Consider the following 18,127-nt stretch of genomic DNA (forward strand, 5'->3'; position numbering starts at 1 on the left):
ACAGTGGTTGACAGTCACCTAGCAACGTGTTAGCAACGGGAAATGTTTGTAAACAAAACATCAAGTCATGACACTTTATTTTGAAAATCCCGTGAATTTTCACGAGTCGGGCTCCATTTCCTTGAACGGGATTTGGCATCCGAATGAAGCGCTACTTGCTGTTGCTAGTTTCTCCCAGGAAAAGGGAGGTTTCGTGACGATTTTCGATGAACTGGTAAGTAGGATTTTACTGGTGTTACTAATTTTGATTTAGGGGGAGTCTTTAAGTGATATAAACTACCCCGTGCACCGGAGTTTTCAAGTAACAGCCCTTGCGTGGCACCCTGAGCGTACTGTCTTGGCCACGGGCTGGGAAAATGGGGAGTTCAAAGTCTGGAATGGGGAGAAGGACTTTGCGCTCGTTGGAGGGCCACATAAAGCCCCGATCACACTTCTGGAGTTTAGTGAGAAGGGAGGACGACTTGTCTCTTGCGACTCAGTAAGTTTGTAATTTCAGACTTCTTGTAGTGTGTTGATTAGGCAGGGTCTCTAGTCGGATGGAAGGTTGTTGACACTCAAGGCCAAACCGTCATCATGTTTCATCTAGACTTGAAAGAATCCATCACTCATCTTACGTTCAGGAGGACTATTAAGAGCCATCCAGACTTTGACGTGGAGAATTTAGCCAAAGCTGCGGTCAATGGAGACGAACGGGCGTTGGATATGTTTAGTAACTGGAGGCCGAAGACCACCGCACGGAAATTCAGAGTTCAAGAGGGTTCAGATAACTTATCTTTTTACGTGGGGACACAGATGGGGTCTATTTATTACGTCAACAACGGCGGGTCTTGCGTGGAGGTGCTCAACACTGAAGGAGTTCCTCTGTCTTACATTGTCCACCACCCGAGTAAAGATTCCCTCGTTGTAATGATGGAAGGTTTAACAGTCGGACACTTCTCCATCGACCATCAAGGGCACTTAAACGAACTCGCTAAAGTTAAACTAAGCGGAAGTTTGCAAAGTCGCGGAGTCGGCAATCAAGGCTTAGTTTGGTGCAGCAGCTCCAGCTTAGCGATCTTAACAGGGGACTTAATAGTAAGGATTTGGGACATTGAAACGAACGACAACTATGTTTTACCGACGTCACTAAAATTCTACTCCAACGACGAAAAGAACCGGAGCGTCACCGAATCCTTCACCTGTCTGGCGTATTGTAAACTAAACCAGACTTTATGCGCCGGAACCAATATCGGCCGCATCTACTTCTGGTCGAGGAGCCCCAATAAAGTCCACCCAGACAATCCTGAAGACAGTTGGGAGCTAAACAACGTCAACTCGGTCAGTGGGACGGTGAAACAGCTAATTTGGGGCTCGTTTGAACTTAGGTTACCACTCCTCAGTGTTAATTGTGTCACTTCGGTTTACATCATGAAGGAACAATCAATTTGTACTTGTTTTTCCGAGGAGATTTGGTGCACGCAGAAAACCGCGAACCAGATCATCGTCGAGAGCAGTAAAGGGAATTTCCTCCTTCAGCTGACGACGTCGGTCACTGATATGAGCATCAATGAAAACAACGGAGTTTTCACTAACGGGAGGCTCATTTTAGTGTACGAAATCCATTGGGACTCCACTGATTCCGAAAGGTTTGAAACGAGTTCCGTTGTGAGCAAACCACCGGATGCTAACGCGGATTTTACTATCAAACTGTTGACGACGTTTTCTTGCGACAACGAAAAGATTCTTCTGTTTAAGAAGTTTATTGTTGTTTTAACTCCGCGCTCGGTGCTTCTTCGGAATTTGAACGGCTCGGCCGTTAGCACGTTGACGAGCTCAGCGCAGGAAGGCGAGCCTATTGGGATAGACATCACTGGGAATTTCTTAACTGTCTTTACCATGGAAGGCTTCCTGAAGATCTACGAGTTGAATGATCAAAACGAGCCCAAGTTAACAGTTCCCGGTCGTAATTTATTCGACATGTGCCCGGATTTTGGTGAAATCATCCAGGCGAAGACCAACTGTGCTGGTACTAAAGTCGCAATGACTCTAGCAGCTTCTAATTTAGTCCCTGATGGTAAATTATACGTGTGGGATGTCGAATCGGATGTTCTCCTGTCGTACGATTTTCACAAATACGGGAATTTCGGGGATTTGGAGTCGAATCCTGATGAGTACAGCATGGAGACCAAACTAACCAACTCTGAGGAAAACGAAGTGAAGGATGCCAATGCGGTCTTCGACGAGATTTGTTGTAATCGAATCCCTCTGCACCTCTTTTGGGACAATAGCGACTCTAGACTCCTCGTCTGTGACGCGAAAAGAGTCAAATTACCACAAGAGAAGAAGAACGTGTCTTTCTTCAAACCGGATATAAAAGGAGGTCTTAAGGATGAAGACCACGTTGTCATCACGTTGTTTGTTTCAACTGAGCACGGCTTGAAGATGCACGACATCCGAGCCGTCGACAACGACTCCCGGTTGTTAGGAGTGAGCACTCCCTACATCGTCCTTCTGGAAAAACTTATCATCATAAGAGAAGTCATGAGCGATTTTACAGGTCTTGAAAAGTGCGACAAGTTAACGCGGGATGCTGTCTTAAACTTCAGCTACAATTTAAGTCTCGGCAACATGGACGAGGCTTTCAAATCGATCAAATTAGTGGAGAATCCAGGTGTTTGGAACAGTCTGGCTAGAATGTGCGTGAAGACAAGACGGTTGGATGTCGCTGGAGTTTGCTTGGGTCATATGGGGAACGCCAGAGCTGCCATGGCGCTACGAGTGGCAATGGCTGATCACAATCTTCCCCACGAAGCAAAGTTGGCGGTCTTGGCGGTCCATCTGGGAATGCTGGTAAGTGGTAAAATGTTAAATCCTTCCAGAAACGTTTTTTTTAAGGAGGAAGCAGAACAGTTGTACATTCAATGCGGACGGTACGACCTCCTAAACAAACTCCTCAGGAGCCGGAATAAAATGGACGCTGCTCACGCCATCGCCGAGAATCAAGACCGCATCCATTTGAGAAATACAGAACATGCGTGGGCGAAGACATTGGAGCAAAATGGCGACTTCAAGGAGGCCGCAGTTCGTTACGAAAAAGCGAACACGCACAAGTTCGACGTGCCGAGGATGTTGCTGGATCAGCCCACACAGTTAGAAAGCTACATGGCGAAGACGAAGGATCCGTGAGCTCCCAAACACCCCCAATTTTCATGTCTTCTTTCTTCCATTTCCAGGGATTTGTTGAAATGGTGGGGACAATACATAGAATCACAGGGGGAGATGCAAGCGGCGCTCAAAGTCTACAGCAGCGCTGGAGACATCTACTCCCAAGTCCGCGTTCTGTGCTTTCTTGGTGAGGAGAGCAAAGCTGCGGAACTCGCACGCTCGGGAAGAGACAAAGCGGCGTATTACCACATGGCGCGGTTCTACGAAACGACTGGGAACTCCGAAGAGGCTGTGAACTTCTTCACCAAAGCCAATGCTTACAGTAAGTTTGTTCCAATGTATCGTCACAGTCATATCGTTTTTTTCCCAGGCAACGCCGTCCGCCTTTGCAAAGAGAACCACATGACTGAAGAACTGTGGAACATCGGCTCAATTGCCGGAAACCGGGAGAAGTTAGAATGTGCTCGTTATTTCGAAGAACTCGGTTCTTTGGACAAGGCGGTGATCCTCTACCACAGAGCAGGGATGCTCCACAAGGCTCTAGATCTAGCTTTTCGCGCTCAACAGTTTGATATCTTACAACAAATCGCGACGGATTTAGACGCGGATTCTGATCCGGCTCTTGTGGAGAAATGCGCCGACTATTTCGTCACTAACGAGCAATTTGATAAAGCTGTTGATCTCTTAGCAATCGCGAAGAAGTTCAAAGAAGCCATCACCATCTGTTTGACTCATAACGTCCAACTTACTGAAGACCTAGCCGAGAAGTTAACACCGGAAAAAGATCAACTAGACGAAGAAGACAGACTCAAAGTTCTGAAGACTTTGGCCGAGAGTTTAATGTTGCAAGGAAACTACCACTTGGCTACGAAAAAATTCACGCAAGCCGGCGACAAGGTGAGTCATCTTCCACTGTAAACAAAATAACGAATATTTTACAGATTCGAGCGATGAAAGCTTTACTAAAGTCTGGCGACACCGATAAGATCATATTTTTCGCGGGAGTATCCCGACAACGAGAGATTTATATCATGGCAGCGAATTATTTACAGTCTTTGGATTGGCAAAACAATCCTGAGATTCTGAGAAACATTATAACGTTCTACTCGAAGGGAAAAGCTCTGGATTTGTTGGCCAACTTCTACGTGGCGTGCGCCCAAGTGGAAATCGACGAATTTAAAAACTACGAGAAGGCCTACGGAGCTCTCACTGAAGCTTCGCGGTGCTTGGCGAAGATCAGTAGTCCCAGGGATTTGCTCCAGCACCAAAGAGCCACGGAGATTGTCCAGCAGCGTTTGACTATGATAAAGAGATTTGTGGATATTCGGAGACTGTTTGAAAGGGGGGACCCACAGGCAGGTTTGGCGCAATGTCGCCAGTTGTTGATGACTGGAGGGAAAGAATTAGAGGCGTCGGTTCGCCGAGGCGACATTTATGCGCTAATGATGCAAGAGTATGTCAAGAATGAGAATTATAGCGAAGCGAAACAGTTATTGGGGGAGTTAAAACAGATTTTGGCCAGTGGGAATACCCCCATTACGTATTATTTGAGTAAGGAGTTGCTGGAAGCCCTGGCGCAAGGGCTAGGTGTCCCTGTATCAGTGTTGGTTCCTGCTAAAATTAAGCTAGATAATGAAGAAGACGAGGAGTTTGTTGAGGAAGTCATAGAGGATTAAGTTAAGAAGTTGTGTTCCGTCCACGTTTGTTTTTAATGCAATAAAGTTAGTTTGAGGAATGAAAGCGTGGTTCTTTGTTCTCGCGATTTGAATTTCGCGCGTGTTTTACCGACCGAGCGTCAGTAGGCGGCGCTTAGTTGTTGACAGTGGGGGTTCATAATTTAAAATTGCGGATTAAAATTAAAGGAAAGGGGGGTTTCTCTGGGCATGGTACTAATCCCGGAATATCCCAGGGATAAATCGGGATGATTTCATGGGCGATTCCAGTCGGTTTAGGTAGAATCACCGAAAATATGCGTTGTTTATGTTATGACGCATTCGTTTGGATTCAGTCTCGGCCATGTTGATTCTCTCTGTTTATTGTTTGAGGCGCCCCGCGACCGTTTCTGTCTTGAATAAAAATTTTTGGTGAATTAACTAGAAATGTGATGATAAAACTCGTTCAAAACGATGAATTTGGTGTCGGAACGGCTTTGTGCTATTTCTCGTCGACCAAATCGGCGTGTTGTGGGCTAAAAGTGCGAAAATCACATTTCGGTTTTGTAATGGCTACCTCTCGCGTCCCCCCGTTCTTGTGTAGACAATGACAGTGAAAATTTTCACGTGATATTTTCAAAAATCGCTTTGATTCGCGATCTTTGAATGGAAAGTGACATTTTGGTGTCGTACCTTCATTTCTACCATGAATACCAACGATCCTAATGCCCTTGCGGGGGCCCATGGGGCCGAAACCTCCGAGGTAAGCTTTGTTTTATGTTGATGTCGCAGCAGGATGTATTGTTTATGTCCTCGGCGATTAGGATGTTTTATGTAACGTTTTATTGGCGCTCGATGGATTCATTATAAAAATTGCTTTTTAGACGACGTGGAAGACACCCAATTGTAAGCAATTTCTGTCAATTCAATGTAATTATTTACCTAACCTAGGATAATCGCTGCCCCCAGCCAATGTTTGCATGGTTTGACTACTCAAACATGTTATTCCATGGTACTGTCCACCCATCAATTGAAAAACACGCAATTCCATTGTTCGGAATGACATCAGTTTACTGTGCTTTTTAATTAATTAATTCCAATCACGATTAATTCCTTTCCGTGGAACTGTCAAATTTATCACATCTGTCAGGTGGACAATTGAAAAACATAGCCTCCTATTGTAATAAAAAGTAAACTTAAACGCTTGTTTTGACAACATTTCGAATACATTAATTAATTGCGTCAATATTCGTCTTTGTTGAAAGCAGCAAAAAAGAAACAACAATTAACAGGTTGTCATTGACAGAATACTGAATTTAAACAAACAACCCCACACAATAGATTGTCACGGTCGGTGCCAGGATAATGTGATTACTTTAAACTGGATTTTGGAACCCTCCGGCACTAAACTCAAGTGGTAGGTCGGGTCAAAATAAGGGTCTAATTATCTAGAAAGCATTTTTATTAATGAAGGGTCAAAAAGTTATAATCTCCATTCACCAGCAGATAAAAACCACTGAAAGGAGAGACAGTTCAAATCTGACGTCATGGATCACGAATGACATTTCGGCTTCGTGACATAAACCCTTTTCTTTAGCCAATAGAATTCTAGCTGAAGCTTGATTCACCCTGCTACATCATTTTATTACAGTGACGGCCAAAAGTAACTTGGACGCCATTTTCTCGGGGTTTTAGCTGGATAAATCTGAAGTAGGCTTAATGATCCACTAGTTTACAAGGTTTCATTTCATATGATAAATTTGGGAGTCCAATCTAGGAATATAAAAAAAGTTGAAATGTCATTGCAGTAGGATTATTAATGACTTTTATTTACCCTAAATATAAATTTTGTGAATTAAATGACGTCCCACTAGTAGTAGTTCAATGGTGATAAAAAGTCTACCAGTTGATTTTGGTCCGCCTTGATTCGCCAATTTCAAATCGTCTTTTGTTAATGTAGGCGGAGTTTTTGATGAATGGCGCGAAATTTGAAACTAACGAGTCGATTTTCGAACTAACGAGAATCACGTGCGGGGGTGTCTTTGTTACAAGATAAAACTATCTTGAAATAACCGTAATAATAAGCTGCATCTCAGTTTTTCTCTGGAACTCTGCCATTTGTCGGATCCCGCATGAATTACGACAAGTTTTCAAGATTCTGAATTTATGAATCTAAATTAAGAAAGAGTCATCAGTTACTTTTTCCCACCTGACTTTATTAGCTATTCTTGGACGTTTTAGAATACAAAATGTTTGAATTATACCAAAAATGACTCATTAGAAAGTCCACGTCTAGTTGTGGGACAAATTACGATTATGACAGAGGAGTATACAAGCAAGGACGCCAAGGATTTGTGGACTGTTTTTTTGCATGGAAAAAATAACATCGCGTGTAGTGTGGTTGGTTAATCAACATAGAAATGTAAATTGGAATTACAATGATAAAAATAGAAGAGAAGTAGTTCAAAGAATGGGAAACGAAAAAAAATATTTGTCCAACTGTATAACTTTCTTACATAATTCAATTGTATTGAATCGCTGCTTCAATTAAAAAATATTCAGCAGAACAAATCTCCGCCTTGTTAGTTAAATTGGTATTTCCAACACACTTAAACAACATTAATTAATTTGATTTGTATTGTAGTTTAGCCATCATTACCATAATTTAATACCAATTAGATGAATACGTGTATCTATAAATGTTAGCACGCCGTCTTGTTATTCAACATGTGCAAATTATTTCTTGTTGACGAAGGTTAGTTTGTGGTTGACATTGAGTTATGAATGAAAACTAACAACAGATTATCTTTTTGCAGTTTTATTTCTTCGTACTTTTGAAGAACTGCTTAAAAATGAACTGTATTAATGACCTTACTTAAAATGCAATGAATACAAATGTGTTATGGCGTGATTTCAAACTGGGAAATTTAATTTTCTGATACGAGTTGATGTGGTTTTTGACGGTGCGTGTGAAACACGTTTAAAGCTTCGTTTACCACATCTATAATTAATTTATTGAATTAAAAGTTCCGTCGCAATTAGAAAAAACCAAACCGGTCTTAAACACCACGTTGCTATATTTCTACTTAATTGACCACTTACTTTATTGATTCTTCTCATTATCTTAAAGGTTACTCTAATTACAAATTATCGTAAATACAGGCATTAAATCTTTTTTTTCGACTACCACGTCTACGTTTTTGGTTTAACACCGTCAAAGTCAAACGTCTGTTTTGGCAACTTTCTGTTTAATAATTAGAATAAATTCTCAAAACGAGCAATCACCTGTTACATTGATTAATCGCACCATCCATCACGTTGACTTATCTTCATCACTAAGCGTGACACTCTTAATTTACCACCAGTATGTTGCATGCAATCAAATGAATCCTCACGAAAACGGGGCGAATCCGCCGAAAATTGAAACTCGAATTTCTTTCCAGAATACCACCCAGAGACCACCACCCACCACTTCCATTCCGACTGATCTTCGAGTAAACACAACAGCTCTTAACGCCGTCGCTTTGAGTAGTGTCGCAAAATATTGGGTTCTAACGAATTTACTCCCCGGTCCCATCCCCCAGGTCTCCGTCTATGGCTTGCCGGGCTCTGGACGAACGGACAACCAGAGCAAAATCTCACAGGTTTGTTATCGTTACGTTGATGTGCAACTATCTGTTCTGTTGGGTGTTAGGAAGCGATGTTGGGCCAACACGCGGCGGGGTTGTTACCGGCCGATCCACTGCTCCTCCAGCAACATTCGCAGATCCCCGTTAGCATATCAACGTCGCAGGGTGTCACCAATCTGTCGATACCAACGGGGAGTATGCATCTGGAGAACAACCACCAGAATCACAGCTCTCTAGCCAACCACCAGCAGAATGATCCTCTCAGTCAGAATCAGATGAGCCGAGACGTGAGTTGAATTGGTTTTTTAGAATCGTAAAGATTGAGGTGATTGGGGGTGTTGCAGATGACCCACGCGCAGCAAAACCATGGCGGTCAACAGAACATGGTCCAGGTGCAAGTCCAGGATAATTTGGTTTCGGTCATCGAAGACAGTAAGGAACAAAAGGAGATCATCGCGGCGCAGTTGGCACACGCCCAAATTCAGCTCAATGATAACCAGCACCTAAACCAACAAGCTTTGACGGTGCAACAGTTGCAACATCTCCAAGTGCAACAAGTCCTCGATAACGTCGTAAGTCTTCTTGTGATGAATGTGTGGTGAATGCTGATGATATTGTTAAGGTACGAATGGAAAACTCCGTGGATGCCACCCAGAACCAGCCGACCAATGACCAGAACCAGCTCACTGACAACATCCAGATCGTGAAAGACGAGAAGACGCTGCAGAATTGCAAGTTATTGTCGGGGACGCAATTCGGGTTGCAAGACCACAAGAACAACTTGATGGACGTCCGCACTGTTGATGGTAGTATAGTGAAGATCTCCACGAATCTCCAAGAGCAAGATCTGGCGAAGACTCTGGGCGTGGAAATGGTCCAAAACATGTACAAAGTGAACGTGGACGATCTCAACCAGCTCTTGGCTTATCACGAAGTGTTTGGCAAGCTCCAAGGCGAGATCGCAACAACGGGTCAGAACATCGTTCAAAACACCAATACCAACGTGAATCTCCAACAAAATACGAATAATATAGCGATAGTAACAAAGGACGAGCAAGAACCGTCTACTAGTTCGTTACCGAACGACAACACCGCTACCGTTATTACAGGGAATCATGTCTGTGATCTATGCGGGAAAATGTTCCAGTTTCGTTACCAGTTAATCGTCCATAGACGTTACCACACCGAACGTAAACCGTTCACTTGCCAAGTTTGCGGGAAGGCGTTCACCAATTCGCAAGAGTTGACGCGTCACGGAAAGTGCCATCTTGGAGGGAGTATGTTTACGTGTGCGGTTTGTTTCCACGTGTTCGCGAACGCGGCCTCGTTGGAGAGACACATGAAGAGACACTCGACGGACAAACCTTATAATTGTACGATTTGCGGGAAGTCGTTCGCGCGGAAAGAACACTTGGATAATCACACGCGGTGTCACACGGGCGAGACGCCGTACAGATGTCAGTATTGTGCCAAAACTTTCACTAGGAAAGAACACATGGTTAATCATGTTCGGAAACACACAGGAGAAACACCACATCGTTGCGAGATCTGCAAAAAGTCGTTCACGAGGAAGGAACACTTTATGAACCACGTGATGTGGCATACAGGGGAAACACCCCATCATTGTACCATCTGTGGGAAGAAGTACACGCGGAAGGAGCATTTAGCGAATCATATGAGGTCGCACACGAATGATACACCGTTTCGGTGTGAGATTTGTGGGAAATCGTTCACTAGGAAGGAACATTTCACGAATCATATCATGTGGCATACAGGGGAAACCCCCCATCGGTGTGATTTTTGTTCCAAGACTTTCACCCGAAAAGAGCATTTATTGAATCATGTCAGGCAACATACAGGGGAGTCACCGCACAGGTGCGGTTTTTGCAATAAATCCTTCACTCGGAAGGAACACTTGATAAATCATGTTCGACAACATACAGGAGAAACTCCGTTTAGGTGCAATTATTGTCCCAAAGCTTTCACTCGGAAAGACCACTTAGTTAATCACGTTAGGCAACATACAGGGGAGTCTCCCCACAAGTGTACTTTCTGTACGAAATCGTTCACTCGGAAAGAACACTTGAACAATCACGTACGACAACACACGGGCGAATCTCCTCATCGGTGCCACTTCTGTTCCAAGTCTTTTACTCGAAAGGAACACTTGACTAACCACGTCAGAATCCACACGGGCGAGTCTCCTCACCGCTGCGAATTCTGTCAAAAGACGTTTACGAGGAAAGAACACCTAACGAATCACCTCCGTCAACACACGGGCGAAACGCAGCATTGTTGTAACGTGTGTTCTAAACCCTTCACTCGCAAGGAACATCTCATCAATCACATGCGATCCCACACCGGCGAGCGTCCTTTCGCCTGCACAGAGTGTGGGAAATCCTTCCCTTTGAAAGGCAACCTCCTGTTCCATCAAAGATCCCACAATAAGGGCGCCACCGCCGATCGACCCTTCAGGTGCGATCTCTGCGAGAAGGATTTCATGTGTAAAGGGCATCTCGTCTCGCACCGTAGATCACACAGCGGGGAGCGACCTCACGCCTGTCCCGACTGCGGCAAGACTTTCGTCGAAAAAGGAAACATGCTAAGACATCTACGGAAGCACACCGTCGAAAACGGACAAGCCACAAACGAACAGACGAATCAAGTACAACAGAATCAAAGCAGCAATCAACCGCAGACTTCTGGAGCTAACTTGCAGATACCCCAAGTCAGTCAGACACAGCAGACTGCTTCGAGTAATAACATTGTTACGCAATCGCCGCATTTACCCATGCATCCGCCGAGTAATCATCCTGTCGTTGTGCCTACTGCGAATGGTAATGTTTTGGCTAGTTATTAAGTAATTTAGTAATTATCGTGTGATACGGTCATGTCTGGGTTATTAGGTTTTTGTAGTTCCTTTTTCGAGTCCTGTATTTATGCCATACCCTGTGAATAACAGTATTCCCTCCTCTTGTAGAAAGATAAGGCGGATGAGTCAAGTGGACACTCAAAGTCGTTTACATCCAATTTCAACTGAACTTGAATCTCTGATAAGTTTCAAAATGTTAACATACAGTATGGTCGGTTAAAATCACACTGGAAAACGAAAGAAATCATAAAAAATATAAATAAAGCAGAAGCTATTGGACTATCTATTGCACACTTTCACTTTTTTATAAACGTAGATAAAACGTTGTAAAATACACGTTTAAAAAGTCATTTGTGGCAGCCACTTGCGCAATAAAAATTACAGTTTCTACTTGTATCTTAAATAACTAGTTTCATAAGACATGCCTTTTGCCAAACTGTTTTTCGAACATGTACAAGATGTTTTTAAATGTTTCTAGCATCAAGGGTGGCTCTAGAATTGCTGTCATGCACTATTTTGCCGCTTTGTTTTCATAGTGAATATACAGGGCTAGTCACGAGAAGATTACTTCTGAAAATGATTTTTTCGCAACCCAAAATACTAATTTCTTAAGTCACTTGATACAACTCGAATCAGAAATGAAATGCTGAATCCACGATTGCTTAGGCTTTGACAGTGCCACTTTGACAATTACGGAAAAGAAGGTTACGTGAGTGTCCATGGACAACCCAGTGCAGTTTCGATGTGGATATCTTTACGATAAAGGTCCGTAGCAGCCACAGCATTTTTTGGCATTTTCCGTAGATGAGAATCATGTCACTTTTCTCATCATTTGTATAAGACATTGTGACGGGTTTCTCAACTCAACTCAACCTAACAATTATTGGTCGAGCAGCTACAGCTTCGGTATAGGACAGATTAATAGAGGTACTTTGAAGTAATAGGGCTCTAAGGAAGCAAAATTAATAACAAAGACGAAATTTAAATTAACAATGTCAAAGTGACATTCACCACCCCAAAGCAATCGTGGATTCAGCATTTTATTTCTAATTCTGGGAGTATCGAGTAGTACAGGATTTTAGTATTTTGGGTTGCGGAAATATAATTTTCAGAAGTAATCTTCTAGTGACTAGCCCTGTAACTACAATGTTAAAAATTATTAAATAATAATAAATAAATAAATAAATAAATAAATAAATAACGGTTTTGTGTCCCAAGTTTTTGATTTTCAGGCTTCAAACCATAACTAGAACAGCTTTTTTTAAAACTAACTAACAATTGAGATTAACTACAAGTGTTCGTTGAAAAAATCAAAACCCTCATTTGCAAAGGGCGGCAGTTTTTTTGACATTTCATAGCACTCTTAATGTTAGAAACATGATTTATAAACATCTTGTATTTCATACTTTTTTTTCTGGAACGGTTAAATTGGTGAACGTCATTCAAGTGTCAACTGTAATCAAATGGGATTTAGTATTATTTATTTATTTTAATTAAATCTCAAAAAATGACAGCTGATTTGTGCAAAAAATGTGCAATGGCCAGGTTTTTTTTAACAACATTTCCTCATAAAGCGCCTACTTTTTCAACGAATGTGGATAAAAATATTAATAAGAACAATAAAAACAAAAAAATACACTACATGTTTCAAAATGGCGGCGAATAATAAATTTTAGCTTTGACAGGTAGAAAACTCCAATAACTTTCCGTTGAAATTGGACGAAAGAATAAATTTTGGACGCCCACTCCACTCGAAATAATATTTTAATTGGTACGGAATCAAATTGATCGTGATGGGTGTTTTGTTCAAGTGCGTCGGCGCAAGTGAACTTGAAATAATACCAACGACTTGAGCAACCCACTCTGTTTTAGAACAGCTCGGAGCGACTGTCATTGATTCATATCATACACGCTGTATATTAAAAATAAAATTGTAGTTCTCACAGTTTTATTGATGTTGTAAATAGTTGAAATAGCCGGAATCTGTAAATTGAGGTTTCCTCCATTCTGACTAACGATTTATATCAAACGAGGCCAGTTCATGTGTCTGTACTTACTTTGAGTTTCCGAGCAGCTTTAGGTTCGATTTATCTCTGTGAAAATGTGATACCAGTATCAAAATGAGTGATTGATTTTTTTTGTAATAGTGTACTGCAGGCCTATTCACGACCAATTTTTAGAGTAGACGTCACTTGATTTTTGATATTAATTTTTTGGTGCTAATAATGACGGACTGATGTGTTTTATGACACTTTTTGATTTCTGCACGGATCTGATTTTTCTCAAGTGACAATTTTGTATTATATGAAGCTTGCTGACTGTACATACCATAGGAGAATTACGCTGAAGATGTAAATTTGTTATTAGAGAATGTAACAATGTTAATTGTTACTAGATGTTCTGACTTAGTTTATTGTAGAACAATTATTATAATTACAAATGCTTTTGTACATAACTATTATGTAACATAATACTATTTTGAAAGTATTTGTAGTTGTAAATTTTGAGAGTAATTATAAATTTATAGAAGCTATATTATTGTATACATATACACTTTAGTTAATATTTTTTAGATTATTTTGTAATACAACCGAGATGTATGTTTCTTTTTTAATAAAAATAGTTGTATTGGAAACCTGCGACACCTCGAAAATTTCTTCTATCACCTTATTACCTAAGGGAAATCAGACAAGAGATCCGAACCGCAACAAAAACAAAATAATCTTTTGGCACTTCTCTAATTCGACTTAAACTAGATTTGCGGCATGTGGACTAAGAATGATTGCTTGTAATTTATGCAACATATCCCAAGTTTTGGCTGGATTATGATGGGATATTTATAAAGTCGACGCAGAAACCGCAAATGATGCACCGTTAATCTTATGAAAAATGACTTTTGGTGGTTGAATGAGGATTAATAGTCTAGGAAGGAAGAAAATTAGCAGCAGATGTGCTAACCAGGAGGAGGAAATTAAATTTTCGGGAAAAAGGAAACGAAACTCCAAATTTTACTGCAATGACGTCTGAAATAGTGGAGAACAATGCGCCCACAGGTAATTTCAGATGATATTAGTAGTTCAATTATAATTAGGAATTCCATGCTGGCGGGGAGATAATTTCAAGCCTACCGGGATTTAACTTGTTTCCGTGTAATTCCACATTTAGTGGCGACGTTTGCTCAATTTACCTCGGGATGACTAATTGGAGGCAATTTTTTTGGGAATATTTCTAGTTAATTCATAGCCCACGAGTGATGTACAACGCTTTATCTACGAACTATAATGTCGAATGTCACCAAATGCCTTGAATAATGACAAATGAGTGGATATAATGTAGCCAGAAGGAATAAAATACGAAAATGGATTTTTGAGGTTTCTGATTTTTCAGGATTCTCGTTCAAATTCACCAAAATTATTAAAATTAAGTTGCTTTATATTCAAATGAAGTTATTTGTGTTTGTTCATTTGCTGAAATCAAACACGATCAACTCAATCAAATCCCCTAACATCAATATTTATTAAATATTAAATTTGTTGAAAGAGAAGTGAAGCCTCCGAACGTGAAAGAGTTTAAATAAAAAAAAATGGCTAAATAAAAAAAGAGCAATTAAAAAAATATCGAAAAATTCGATGAATCGGAAGAATTATACTTGGGATTGAAAATGATTAAAAAGTCAATTTAGTGATACAAGAGAATCCAAAAAACTTAGAAGAAAATCTATGAAGTCGTTTCCCAGATATCTAACTTTAAAAATTTGAAAACTGAAAACCAACTATCCGAAACTTTAAACGGCCATTTAAACGGATTTGGAATGTGCGTGAAATTCTGCGTTCAATGAGCTCAAAAAACGTGAGGAAATAAGCGACATAAGTTTGACATAGTTTTAGCCGTAATTTTTTTTCCAAAAAAAACAAATTTTTTACTTTCGGAAAATCTAAGAAGAAATTCTTGGCTAAAAAATCACGAGAAAACCGATGGCGAAAACCCTTTCTTTCCATCTGTCGTAGTTGCCGAGATATTGAGCACAGATTGTTTCGAACCTTCAAAAATTTGGCCCTCTTGCGACTACCTAAAAATTCAAACTCAATTATTTGTTGACGTCCGTTAAAAATTCGCCCGGTTTTGAATTCTACGTGAAATTTTGCGTTAAATGAGCACAAATAATTTGAGTTTGCTTCACAAATAAACGAGACATTGATCAAAATCTGTTTTCATGGGATCTTTTTGGGGTGATTTTCAATGAATTTTTTCGAAGCGAAAACGACGTTTAATATCTTTGAGTTATACATCAATCGAAAGCAGCTCAAAATCTATTAAGTTGCCAAATCTTACATCGGTTGGTCAAATAATTTACGAGTGGCGGCCAAAAAACAATAAATTGAAAATTTTTTATCGATTGAATCGGAAATTTTTTTCGCAAAAAAAACGACCATCGAATTTTGAGTATTTCAGGGCGAATTTTTAAGAAGACAAGCGCCAGAAAAACCGTTTCTTCATATCTGTAATATTTTTCGAGATATTTAGCTTTAAGATTTTGAAAATCAAAAATCAGCTATTCGAAACTTTAAACGGCCATAACTGGGTTATTTTTTGTCGTATTTGAATTTCGAGTCCAGATGTGGATTCTGCGTAAAATGAGCTGTGATAACGCCCCAAAAATAAGCGAGATATCGACCTCAGAAATTTGACATACTGTTAGTCACAGTTTTATTCGGCGAAATAAAATTTTCGACTTTCTACAAATCTAAGAAAGAATTCTTAGCTAAAAAATCGCGTTTCTTTCGATTTATCGTAATTTCCGAGCTATTGAGCACCAAAACTTTCGAAGCTTCAAAAATTTGGTCCTCTGGCGACTACCCAAAAATTCAATCGGCCATAACTCAGTTATTTTTTGTCGTACGTCAAAAATTCGCACATTTTTCGATTATGCGTGAAATTTTGCTTTAAATGAGCCATAATAAAGTAAGTTTGCTTTACAAATTAATTAGAAATTGACTAAAATAAGTTTACAGGTCTTTTTGGGGTAATTTTCAAAGATTTTTTTCAGAGCGAAAACGACTTTAAATACCTACATGTATCGAAAGAGCAGCTCAATATCTAATTTTAAATCGGTAGGTCAAATAGTTTACGAGTGGTGGTCAAAAAAACTATCGATTGAGTCGGGAAAAAACTTCGTCTTCTGAGAAAGAAGGCAGAAATTACAAAATTCCGATAACAGAACATAAAAAAATTATTAGAAAGACAAAATGGTCTAAATAATCATTTCACGTTCTAGAAAGATTTGAACTATTTCAGTTAAAAAAAATTGATAAATAAAATAAAAAAATTAAGGATTTATTTTAAACTACAGATAAATTCAGTTCAAGATTCTAGCACTTTCAGTTTTTCTTTTTTTCGAGAACTCTATTCAAGCAGATTTCCCACGATAATTCCTTCTTGATTTCATTCTTTGTTTTCTTTTTTCTCATATAATCATCAATTTCACTTGGTCGTTTGAAGAATTTTTCTGCTGAAAGCTGTTCGAGTCCCATGTCAGCACTCCTTTGAACTAGCTAACAAAGAGGGTCTCTGTGGGCGAAGGTATTCACGTTTCCATTCCGATCGCGTGTCTTCAGCAGCGTCCTTGAACTTCTTGCACTGCTGGTAAACTGTGGTAAACTGTCTCACGTGTCTTTCCAATAACTCTTTAACTTTCACTTCGCGTTCCAGCTTCTCGAAGGTTCATCCAACTTGTCAAGCCATTTACTAGATAAAACAATAGACTGTGACATTCCAGAGGGTTGTTTGTGCTAATTGTGTCATTTCTTTGAACACTCGGAATGTAACTACAAAGATTTTCTACCTGGTTTTGCTTTCTCGAAGGGTCTGAAACATTCCGGAGCAATTTATTTTCCCTTACTTCTGCTTGTAAGCCGAGATTAGATGATATGGAAAGGTACAAGAATGTCGAGAATTCTAATTTATCGTTTCACAAAAAAAGTGTCAGTATGCAGCCCTCCGTGCGTCGCTGCAACGTGGCCTGCATTTGGTAATCCGATCCAAAATTGGGCGATGGGGCCCAAGGAAAATTTCCGAAAATCGCAAAATGGAAATCGCTCGGATCCCCGATCAATACTCGAATTTTTGCATTTTGCTCTAGGAATGCATGCCTGTGCCGTTCGTAGCATTTCAGTCAGCAGAACGCCAGAAACGGAAGAGGGTGTTGGAATTTGATCTCCGAACCTGCTGCTGCAACTTGTTGAATGATGAACATGACCCCATACAATGTAACAAAAGTGGCTTCCTGCGAGTAGGAGTGCAGGAAGAGGCAGAGCTCGCCGAATTCGCTCATGATTTATTAAACAATAACCTCCACAATAACTAATACACGAAATTACGGAACTCGGCAAATCCGTCGTCGACACGCCACCCCAATAATAATAAAATGACATCTTAATCCCCTGAATTTCATGTCTGGGCTTTATTAGAAAAGTTAAGGGATTGCGCACGTTTTCTATTTTCACAATTTCCAGTAATTGTCTCTGGCGGAATTAGCGCAACTTTGTAGATTAAAGTAGACTCGTTTCCATAAAACTCCAGAAACCTATAAACACAAATTGCCTAATAAAAATTAAACTGCACCGGCTGGAGCTCATCGACTTTGAATTTTCATTGGGCGGAAAGAAAGTCTTGTCTGATCCAATGAAGCGTCAATCTATCAATGGATCATTGCTTTGTTTTTGTAGCTGAAGAAATAATAGAATGAGACGTGGAAGTTATACATAGACGCTGAGGAGGCGGAGCGAACATGACAGGCGCACAGCAATAGCTCTTCAGGATAAATCCAAACA

The 18,127-nt window shown here is 40.4% G+C and overlaps 2 protein-coding genes across 2 annotated transcripts; both read left to right on the forward strand.

Moving 5' to 3' along the window:
* The first annotated feature begins 3 nt into the window (after positions 1-3).
* On the forward strand, positions 4-4,870 carry rempA (intraflagellar transport protein rempA). Its single transcript, XM_088041032.1, has 7 exons — positions 4-214; positions 254-478; positions 520-2,829; positions 2,875-3,161; positions 3,213-3,466; positions 3,515-4,041; positions 4,086-4,870. The coding sequence occupies exons 1-7, from the start codon at positions 68-70 to the stop codon at positions 4,818-4,820; spliced, it is 4,485 nt and encodes a 1,494-aa protein (XP_087897158.1). The 5' UTR covers positions 4-67; the 3' UTR covers positions 4,821-4,870.
* A 224-nt stretch (positions 4,871-5,094) lies between these two features.
* On the forward strand, positions 5,095-11,515 carry LOC148171132 (uncharacterized). The gene is made up of 5 exons (XM_088040945.1): positions 5,095-5,559; positions 8,240-8,440; positions 8,491-8,712; positions 8,770-8,997; positions 9,048-11,515. The coding sequence occupies exons 1-5, from the start codon at positions 5,503-5,505 to the stop codon at positions 11,283-11,285; spliced, it is 2,946 nt and encodes a 981-aa protein (XP_087897071.1). The 5' UTR covers positions 5,095-5,502; the 3' UTR covers positions 11,286-11,515.
* Positions 11,516-18,127: the final 6,612 nt, after the last annotated feature.

Source organism: Gnatocerus cornutus, chromosome 7 (assembly GCF_029298725.1).
Source record: "Gnatocerus cornutus isolate USDA-ARS CGAHR chromosome 7, icGnaCorn1.1, whole genome shotgun sequence".
Lineage (NCBI taxonomy): Eukaryota > Metazoa > Arthropoda > Insecta > Coleoptera > Tenebrionidae > Gnatocerus > Gnatocerus cornutus.

What these genes read in the sequence shown, in the direction of transcription:
- rempA (XM_088041032.1), top strand. Translation starts at nt 68, where the DNA reads ATGACACTTTATTTTGAAAATCCCGTGAATTTTCACGAGTCGGGCTCC. An exon ending in ATGGCGAAGACGAAGGATCC is followed by an intron (nt 3,162 to 3,212) that starts GTGAGCTCCCAA and finishes TTCCATTTCCAG; the next exon opens with GGATTTGTTGAAATGGTGGG. An exon ending in TCACGCAAGCCGGCGACAAG is followed by an intron (nt 4,042 to 4,085) that starts GTGAGTCATCTT and finishes AATATTTTACAG; the next exon opens with ATTCGAGCGATGAAAGCTTT.
- LOC148171132 (XM_088040945.1), top strand. Translation starts at nt 5,503, where the DNA reads ATGAATACCAACGATCCTAATGCCCTTGCGGGGGCCCATGGGGCCGAA. An exon ending in ACCAGAGCAAAATCTCACAG is followed by an intron (nt 8,441 to 8,490) that starts GTTTGTTATCGT and finishes GTTGGGTGTTAG; the next exon opens with GAAGCGATGTTGGGCCAACA. An exon ending in AGAATCAGATGAGCCGAGAC is followed by an intron (nt 8,713 to 8,769) that starts GTGAGTTGAATT and finishes GGGGTGTTGCAG; the next exon opens with ATGACCCACGCGCAGCAAAA.